General features: G+C 42.9%; 1 protein-coding gene across 1 annotated transcript; it reads right to left on the bottom strand.

Moving 5' to 3' along the window:
* Nucleotides 1–3,645: 3,645 nt before the first annotated feature.
* PPP1R11 (protein phosphatase 1 regulatory inhibitor subunit 11) lies at nt 3,646–8,826 on the bottom strand. The gene is made up of 3 exons (XM_026720734.2): nt 8,532–8,826; nt 5,586–5,694; nt 3,646–4,242 (listed from the first exon to the last, which is right to left on the bottom strand). Exons 1-3 carry the CDS (start codon nt 8,595–8,597, stop codon nt 4,022–4,024), a joined length of 396 nt encoding a protein of 131 aa, XP_026576519.1. The 5' UTR covers nt 8,598–8,826; the 3' UTR covers nt 3,646–4,021.
* Between the last annotated feature and the right edge of the window lie 656 nt (nt 8,827–9,482).

Consider the following 9,482-nt stretch of genomic DNA (forward strand, 5'->3'; position numbering starts at 1 on the left):
ACAAATAGGCCCGTTTTGTCACTGTAATACCGGAAGTGATAAAACGGGCATATTATTCGTCCTGAAAAGCCTTGCAAAGGCTTTTTCCAAGCCTCTGGGAGGCCGAAAAAGGCCTCAAACCAGCTGAAAAATCAGCTGTGAGGCACAGTGCAGGTAACAGGGTGGTGGTGGGGTGGCGGGGTCAATTTTCACGTGCATGCGCGGGGGGGCACCCATTGCATTCTGGGTGCTGGCATGTGAGTGCACACGCGCTAATGCGCGCACAATTTTTGGCACAGGAGCCCAAAAAGGTTAGCCATCACTGCCCTAGACACTGAAATATCTGCCACATTATAAAAACAGCCCAACAAACATTATCCAGCCCAACTTTCTTAGAAAACACATATTTTAAGGTTTCAAGCAGGATACGCGATCTCCAATAATTAAATTTTCAAGACTATGCTCCTTCTGACCCCAAGGGGCAGTATAAAGCTATCTTAACTAATTCTAGAGAGGCCGACACAAGGTATTAAGCCACATGGTGTCTTCTCTGATTTTGGCTTGGGCTGTGAAGGAACCAAGAAGCTAGGAATTACTCAATAAACTCATGTTTAACACATTCATCCCAGCAATTTTTAGCTTTACTCTCCACATGCTTGTGAACTTAGAACTATGCTTATTTGGTGACCATGCTCCCCCTCTTGGTCTATAAAAATAATATCTACCTATTTCATATTTGTGCTAGAGGTCTTGGTTTGGGGGTTCTGTACATACAAAATTCGTGGCCTGCAAGTGAACTACATGTTTTTCCTAATGCCTTGTGGGATGGTGAAAGTAAACTAACTTTCCTGGCTGAAATGCACAAACACTTAAAACAGGAGTGCCTGCCATACTGCTAGGGCAGGGTAAGGCAAGAATCTTCCCCTGGGTTGCTGGTGACTTCTCAGAAACACAGGGAACTTGTAATCTTTCATACTGTGGGGACCAGGTGCTGCTGAGAATCAGACTGCCCACCCTTAACTTAGGAAAAGGCTTAAAACCTTAGTTACCGGTTCAAGATAAAGCATTATATTCAGAGGGACATCCATTGAAGAACTTTGTATCTTATTCATTGAACAGACATTTTATTCTTCAGTATACCTATATTCTGCTTCTCCATGAAGCTCAAGGCAGCTTTCCCACAGTTCCAAATATCCCAAATGAACACAAATCGGGCATGTCAACCAGCAAAATCCATACAATTTAAGTATTCAAACCATTAACTTTGGCACAGGCTTCTTCAGGATGCAAGAACTTGACAGTCTGGCATAGTTTTTCAAAACAGGGCGTCTTCCCAGCGTTAGGACTACCAACAAGCAGCAGTTCCCAGCAATGGGGAGAGTTGTAGCAAAATCATCAAAACCATTAAACTATTTTTATCCAAGTAGCTAGTGACTTTGGTTGGCGATACATGGTAATGTACTAAATAGATCAGAGCTATTTCAGGAATGTCTTAAAACAGGAAAAAAAAAATCCTAACTCTCGGGGTTTCAAGCAAAATCTTAATTGTTGAAATTGAAAGGGTATAAGAAGGCTTACAAGTTGAGAGGGTGAAAAACTTCTTCTTTTGAGTTTCTGGTCTCCTAATGTCAATGCTTACCAATTTTCTATAATACTATGCATGTAATTTCTATTAAACTTTTTAATGTTAAAGTCACCATCCTCAGATAAATACGTTGGGCAGCTCAGGCATGACTTTTATTGAATGAAGTAGAATTGCTGTATGAAAAATTGATACAAATATGTCATATGCAAAATTTGACACTCTGTAGTGCACCGCATTGAGATGGTGGTGGTGTTTAAATTCAGCACCATGTTTCTTAGGCTACTGCAGGGATCCAGGAAGCCAGTTCAAATGTATGAATCTATACTATAAACGTGAATGCTTTTAAAAAACATGAACATTCTATTTTCCAACAAGGCCAACAAGAAACTGTCTAAATGACCTCCCAGTCAATTTGCCCAATTTTGTGCTTTCCTGTAAATATATTTTATAGCATTTTATACAGCAATTCTTGTGTTTGCTGGGCCAGTCCATCCAATGTCCTGTTTTGCAACATGTTTGCTATGAAATATGCCAGTCACGGAGGCACAATCTATTTTCTCAGCTGATTGTGAGCAAACATATATCTTACTTCTCTGGTGAAAACAAAAGACAGTAATACTATATAGAAGCTTATATAGCCTGCCCAGATCTGTACATCTGTAGAGTTTGTATTGTGGGGGGGAGGGGAAGCAAAGAGCACATAATGAAGTCCATAAGCTCAACCAACTACAATATTTATCCAATTGTGCCATGCAACTTGCCTAAAAATAGTGGCTAACTATGAGTTTTATCACAAAATGCCAGGAGGTCCAGCCTTCTTCTGTTATTTTGTAAACCAAATTTTATCTAGTGAGAACACAAAATACAAGAGGCTTTCTCTGAAACCCAAACTGTCCCGCACAGACTTCTCCCTAAGCCAAGAACCCACTTCTGCAAATGAGTGATACAAGAATTAAGGGGGTCAAACCTCACTAAGGGGGCAAGATTGGTTTCTTATCTTAAAGGTTTCCACCGAGAATGTTCATGCACCTTCAGCTTTAATCTCTGAAAAAAGTAGTTCATCATGGCTGCTGAGAAACATACCTGCTGTAAGGCTGACTAAACTGAGCTTACCTGTCAAAAAGGCCACACTGCTGTGAACATTTCTTGTGGAATGTGATTTTTTTTAATCAGCAGGGTGCTAAAACAAACACACGGAGGAAAGAGAAAGATTTTGAGAATGTACAATTCTCCCACATCAAACCACGGGTAGCCAGAATAATAAAATGTTCATGCAACGGAAGGTCCCATTCCTTAGGCTCCAGCGGAATCCCCCGTGGTTTCAGGAAAGGTCGTACTTAATATGAACTTCTGCCCAAGCAATGGAATATACGGGGATTGTGCAAGGGGACCGTGGGATTGGTTTTCAGACTGGGCCCAACTTCCCGGGTTGTTGTGTTTTGAGTCCATACATCAGCCTGTGCATACAACGTTCACCTCTTTTACATCTTTCTAGTTTACATTTTCAATTTCACCTCAACTCCAAATCAGTAAGACCCACGATGTTTCCAACCATTTCCCATGTCTTTTGCACCCTCTCCATACCTTTCATTCCTACTACTAAGAATTCTTAGAGATGGTTTATGTAAGAAAAATTAAAAAAAAACACGTGGGGGGGAGAGGAAATGTCCTTTTAAGAAGATACCTGAAGACAAGTGGAGACTGTCGTGCTATCACTGATGAGGTGGAATCAACACCTACCCTTTTCCAGGAACTAGGAGCCTGAGAAGGTGGAGGGACCCAATGACTGCATCTTTATAAGGCAGCTTTATGTCAGAGTGAGTTTGCACTGAGTGAGTCTGCAAGTGGGAGGCAGTGGAGCCGACAGTGACAGTGATGCAGGCTCAGTGCAAAAGAAGAATGCAAGCACGGATTAACCAAGTGGACTGTAGGTTTCTTACACAGAGCTAAAAAAGACCAATGGGAAAGGAGCCTGCAATAAAGGAAGAAACCGGAGATAGTGAGGAAGACAAGGGGAAGGAGGAAAGATCTTGGTCGAAGCTCTATCACTGCTCTTCTCAAAGCAGACCCAATCCCCGTCATATTCATCACCGATAACAAATATTTAATTAAGTTGCAGTGGAGGGGGGGAAAAAAAATCAGCCACAGTACCCAAGAAGGTCCTGTCAATACATTCCTCGTTGGGCAGGGTGAGGATGGGTGGCACCAGACAGACTCACCAGCCACGGATGGATAGAGACAACAGTAGCAGCACTGACACAAGACAGGCGTGGAGCTGGGTGTGAGTGCCCCTCCCTCCCCCTTACCCACAGTCAAGGCAGCACCAGCACAAGACAGCTGAGAACTGGATGTATAGGCCTTCCCTTCTTTTCATCCCTCGCCTCAGTTGGGGCAGTGTCAGTCCTTCCTTGGGGGAGAGTTGAGGAGCTCCTTCTCTGCCCCATGGCCAAGTCTGGTTCAGTGCTGCATGGCCCCCGCATGGTTTTGGTCAGGTAGCTCCACCTTCTTGGAGTTGTTCTCCTTTGGACCAGCATCTCCTGCTTTAGACGGTGCCTTCCCCCGCTGGCTTTTCTTGTGGCCTCGGATGCAATGGGCATTGCCACAGCCTTCATCGTCCTCATCTTCGCTCTCTGTTGAGCTCTCATCAAAAGCCCGGGGCTTCTCGTAGATGCAGCAGCCTGTGTTGAGAAAAGGGAAGAAGTGGAGAGGAATGGCAAAGAAGGGAAGGTAAAAAGGACTCAAGAGGCAACAGAGGACATTACAAAGGTGGAACACACCCAAAAAAGAACAAAGCAAGAATAAAGAGACATTGTGAATGCGGAGGAAAGTGAGCGTTGATACAGCATGGGACAGTGTTTAATAAAATGCAGAATGAGTGGAAATATACAAAGTGGAAATATTGGATGCACGAAGATAAGGAATTGAAGGAAATGGCAGATAGTGAAGAAGGAAGAACAGAAGGAAGGAGGGGAAGAAAACATGAGAGAGATAAGCACAGAAATATAATAATTCAATGGCAATTGCATCAATGGAAGAGGAGACAAAGGAATAGTCACGATTTATCTACCAACAATTCTCACTTTTGGAAAATGAAAGGACTATGCAGACTTTCTTCAAACTCAGAACATTTCTCTCTATCCCATATGAATCTATAGGGATCAGCATAGTCAGGAGCAAATAATTCATTTTTCTGACACATGTTGGTGCCAGGATGGAAAAGATACAGAAATCTCTTCGCCTCTTTAGACCCAACTCACCAAGGAAAAGTAGAGACTCTGTCTACATGATGTTTGAATTATGTAGTAATTATTCTTGTTGCTCATTTATTTGGCCAGGGAACAGCAGGGAGAAATTAGAAACAGGACAAATAGCATCTCTCCAGTTAATTAAGTTATTGTTATAGCAATATCTCTATCCTCCTGTGATCATCTCAAGATGCCTTCTCATCAAATTTCCAGTAAGTACTGCTAAGTACCTATGGTTAATTGAGGCAATTAGTATCCCCTCCAGGCTACAATGTCATAAGCAACCTGGTGTCCTCAAAGCTTATCATTCCCAACTGAAGTTTAAGATTATATTCTAAACATTATCAAGAAGCAACCATGGAACACGTCAATTATAGCAAGTGGCTTACCAGTACAGGACAAGTGGAGTATGTATGGGCCAGGATACATGATGATACAGGACTCCACCTGTTTTTCCAGGAATTATTCCTCTATTTCCACTAGTTTGTCCATACACTGTGGAATTTGATCTCATTACCTATGCTTATATTCTGATATTATATGCTAGAAGGTGACCAGTCTACAGAAGAGTGATATGGCCTTTAAGAATACTTGAGAGTAACCCTAAAGCCAACAATCTAGATGAACGCATCCCTGGAGAAAGGGATGGATTAAGAAAATGTAAAAAAATGAGTTAGCCTCAATTAGTGCACCCTGGATGTTGCACTCACATTGGGAGAAATACAACTGAGGGGGAAGAATTTTAAGAAACAATGGTAGAGAATGGCAGTGCTCACATTTGGAAGATCTCCGTCCCAAGTGCTCGTTGTCCACTGTGTCACTTGACCATTCCACCTTCTTGGATGGCTTTCGTTTTCTTAATTTGATAGTGAGACTACGATTTTCCTGGGAAGACGACAGAAGAGAAGAGGGTTTGATGTACATATATAATCAAAGAATTTCTCATTCAATATACAACAGCTTGGTTTTCCATTCTGCGGAATGCTTTCTACATAGCTGTACCTGAGGGGAAAAACCTCTTTATTTTTGCCAATAAAGACAACTGCAGACAGTTCTGAGGGCAACCTCAAAGTTTAATTGCTGCCACTTTTATGATCAAACCCTACCTATACCACAATATCTTATGCCATTAACTTGCATAAGAGCCAAAAGAAATAGCCTTTCATTATACATTGAAACAATTATTAGATTTTAGATTTTATTTATTAGATTTTATATTTTAATAGGTTCTGGGGCAGAGATATGAGCTGTCTACTGTAGAGAACCCAAGCTGAATTCTATATAAGAGTTCTCAGGTTTTATGAAGAATACTAATAGAACAACATTTAAATGGGCAGCATTGCTACAACACAATGTGGTACTTTAATATTATATCCAGTATCACATCAGGGCATTTAGCACAACATTTCTTCTTAACACAAAATACTATATCTTAATATAGAAAAAAAATTTAATGATATAAATGCTTGATATGATACATCTACTCATCAATAATCTACAAAATCATCCACAATTTTGAAAAAGTGCACAGCTTTCATTTGAGTTCCATAGGCAGTCCTTAACAACCATAATGGAACCTGTCCATCATGGCCATAAGTTGTGAGTTGACTCGGTCACATAATTCTCACATGACCAACTTGATTTTACAATCATTTTTGCCTTAGTCATTAAGCAAACCAATGGTTCACTATGGGCACAATAAAAAAAAAGGAAATGCTGGTTTTCAGCAAAACCAGTCACGTAATAACCATAAATAAGCCCAAGATAGGTCTATTGTAACATGGTCAATAAGCGGCCGGTTGTAAGTCGAGGACCACCTGTAATTGAAAAAATACTGTAGGTGGCCTAGGTGATCCTGAGCCAAATTCTCTGAGCCTCTTGCAATATCCAAGGTAGATGTAAACAACAAATAATGACTTTGAAGGCAGTTTTTATATATCTATATCTCTATATGTGTATGGATGGATGGATGGATGGATGGATGGATGGTATTCAGCTTTTTCGGGTATTTTCCTACGTCATTATAGTTGTGCTTTTAAAGTTGTAGCAACATTTTGGCAGAATCTCATCTGCCATCATCAGGCTTCTGTATTGTGTTTGTCTGCATAGTGTATTGTCAGACGAACACTATACAGAAGCCTGATGATGGCAGATGAGATTCTGCCGAAACGTTGCTACAACTTTAAAAACACAACAATGATGACGTGGGAAAATACCTGAACAAAGCTGAATACCATACATATAAATACCCACAAAAACTTAAGAAAACATATATGTTACTCACACACGACGTACATCCCTAAAATAATTTTAATTGCATTAGCAATACTACTGGATCACAGCAAAGCCCTAGCTTCTGATCCATAGGCCTGCACAAATACTCTTTTTGGCAATTTAGTTTATCAGGGCTCAGCTGAATCTCTGAATTAAGTTTATCATTGAATTCATTTCTAAATTCAAACAATAATTTGATCAAACCATACTCTGAATCAGAGAATTTCAAATCAATATGCCTTCATAGCTTGTGATGCATTCAAACCATCCTTCGGAGGTCGATAAAAGGAGGACCCAGTTGGCTGGAGGTAAAATTCTTACGACTCTAAAACCGCTTAAGAGAGGGCTGGAAAGCCCTGTGAAGCGGTATACAAGTCTTAAGTGCTATTGCTAGCACTATCCCAAAAGTGCTTTTTCAGGAGGCAACTGGACTTTGTTTTTTCTTTGAAGACATTTCGCTTCTCATCCAAGAAGCTTCTTCAGCTCTGACAGGATAGTGGGGAAATAGAAGGATTTATATCCCTTGCAGACAGCTGGTCATTTGCATCTGTTTAGAGGGTCATGGAGGCCACTTGGAGGTTTATGTGTGTCCTCAGGGTTAACTGAGTAGCGCTCCTAGTTCCTGTAGTCTGCACTTTTTCCTCTGGAAATCCATTCCGCGTCCCACACCATTCAAAGGGTGTTCATCCCAAATTGTATAGCTAAAAGTCTGTAGAGATACTCAGTTTGTATCTGTATTCTAAAAGTCTGTAAGAGACCCTGAGGACACAGATAAACCTCCCAAGTGCTTCAAGGACCCTCTAAAAGGATTCAAATGACCAGCTGTCTGCAAGGGATATAAATCCTTTTCCCACCATCCAGTCAGAGCTGAAGAAGTTTCTTGGATGGAAAGTGAAACGTCTTCAAAGAAAAACCAGAAAGTCCAGTTGCCTCTTGGAAGAAAAAAAAAAGCACCTTTGGGAAGCTCCACAGACTTATTTGCTAGCGCTAATTCATATTCAGAGACAGAAGCCGCTATTTCCAAATCTCCTCCGGTTTTTTTAGGCAAACCCAATTAAAAGATTCAATGGGCTCCGTTCCCATTGATCCTGTTAGCGAGGCGTTTCCAGGACTTGGGGCTTCCCCACCCTGGGAGGCTTTCTGCCATCCAGATGCTCTTCAGGGACCCAAGACCTTCAGGCTACCTGACAAAAGACCTGCCCGCCGCTACGTAAAGCCATTGGCCGTCCAAGTGATCCCAAGCTTTCTCTTCCATCACAGGCCTTCTCGCCGCCACCGAAGCCCCCCGCCATCCCCCCGCTTGGTGGTTGCCACGACAACCGCAGGCGCCGAGGCTCCGCGGGCGGGGCTTCTCCCTCTCCTCCATCGTCATCATGGTTGCCATGACGCCGGCTGCCCCTCCGCCCCCCACACCCCCTCCGCCCTCCCCGCCCCGGCCTTTTCCTCACCGGCTCAGTCACCTCCGTCTCGGTGACCGTCGTGGTCGCTCCCACGCTAGAAGTCGACTCGGCCATGCTGCGGCGAAGAGGCCGGCCGCGGATGGAGCTGCTTTGCGCGGGAGGGGAGAATATCCGTTGGAGCCCCCGCTCCAGGGCTCGGCGGAGCCCACCCCGGCCTCTGGTAAGCTCCCGGCGCCTGTTCAGCCGCAGCACCCGCCCTCACGCTGCAGTCACCGCCTCTCCCTCGCAGCGGGAGCAGCCGTCGATTTCCAAACCCACTTCCTACTTCCGGTGCATGTGCGTTGCTTTAACCGGTCCCCGTGGAGATTCCAAGCTCACTTCCGGTGTTCAAAAAAAAAAATAGAAGGAATCGGCTGAGCGCGTTGGAAACTGATTTTTAAACAGATTTAACAGAGTTGGAAGGGACCTTGTAGATCGTCTAGTGTAACCCCCTGCCCAAGCAGGAGACCCTGGAGGTTTCCTTTCAGCAATCCTTGGTTTCCCTATGCTCTTGTGGTGGCGGGGCTTGGTTCTGTAGCGATAATGGACTGCCATCTGTCAGAAATGGTGTAGGAGGCGGTTGGACTAGATGACCTATAAGGTCCCTTCCAACTCCGGCATGAAATAACCCGTTTTGGATTCGACAAAAAGACAGATTTTTGTTTATGGCAGCCCCGAAGCTTTTACCGGAGAATGACCATAGAAACTCGATTGTGAAAATTTCGTTTTTTGTATAACAGAGTTGTCGAAGTCTCTTATCTGATTCAACTGTGGGAGCCATTAATTTCCACAGCTTTAATTCTAACTTAACTCCCGTGGACCTCATTCCATGTAAAGAGGAATCCCTAAGGGGGCCTGTCACATTTTGATTTTTTGAATTTGGAATTTTTGTTTGACAAATAAATACATTAGAACAGCAGAATTCTATTTAAGGGGCAATGTCTAGACTAGAGTTTGATG

Source organism: Pseudonaja textilis, chromosome 2 (genome assembly GCF_049901715.1).
Source record: "Pseudonaja textilis isolate UNSWEBS1 chromosome 2, rPseTex1.2, whole genome shotgun sequence".
Lineage (NCBI taxonomy): Eukaryota > Metazoa > Chordata > Lepidosauria > Squamata > Elapidae > Pseudonaja > Pseudonaja textilis.

Excerpts from the sequence above, each read along its gene's own strand:
- PPP1R11 (XM_026720734.2), bottom strand. The coding sequence starts at position 8,597 with ATGGCCGAGTCGACTTCTAGCGTGGGAGCGACCACGACGGTCACCGAG. Across the intron at positions 5,695-8,531 it reads AGACGGAGGTGACTGAGCCG|GAAAATCGTAGTCTCACTAT; the intron begins GTGAGGAAAAGG and ends TCGTCTTCCCAG. Across the intron at positions 4,243-5,585 it reads GGGACGGAGATCTTCCAAAT|GCTGCTGCATCTACGAGAAG; the intron begins GTGAGCACTGCC and ends TTCTCAACACAG.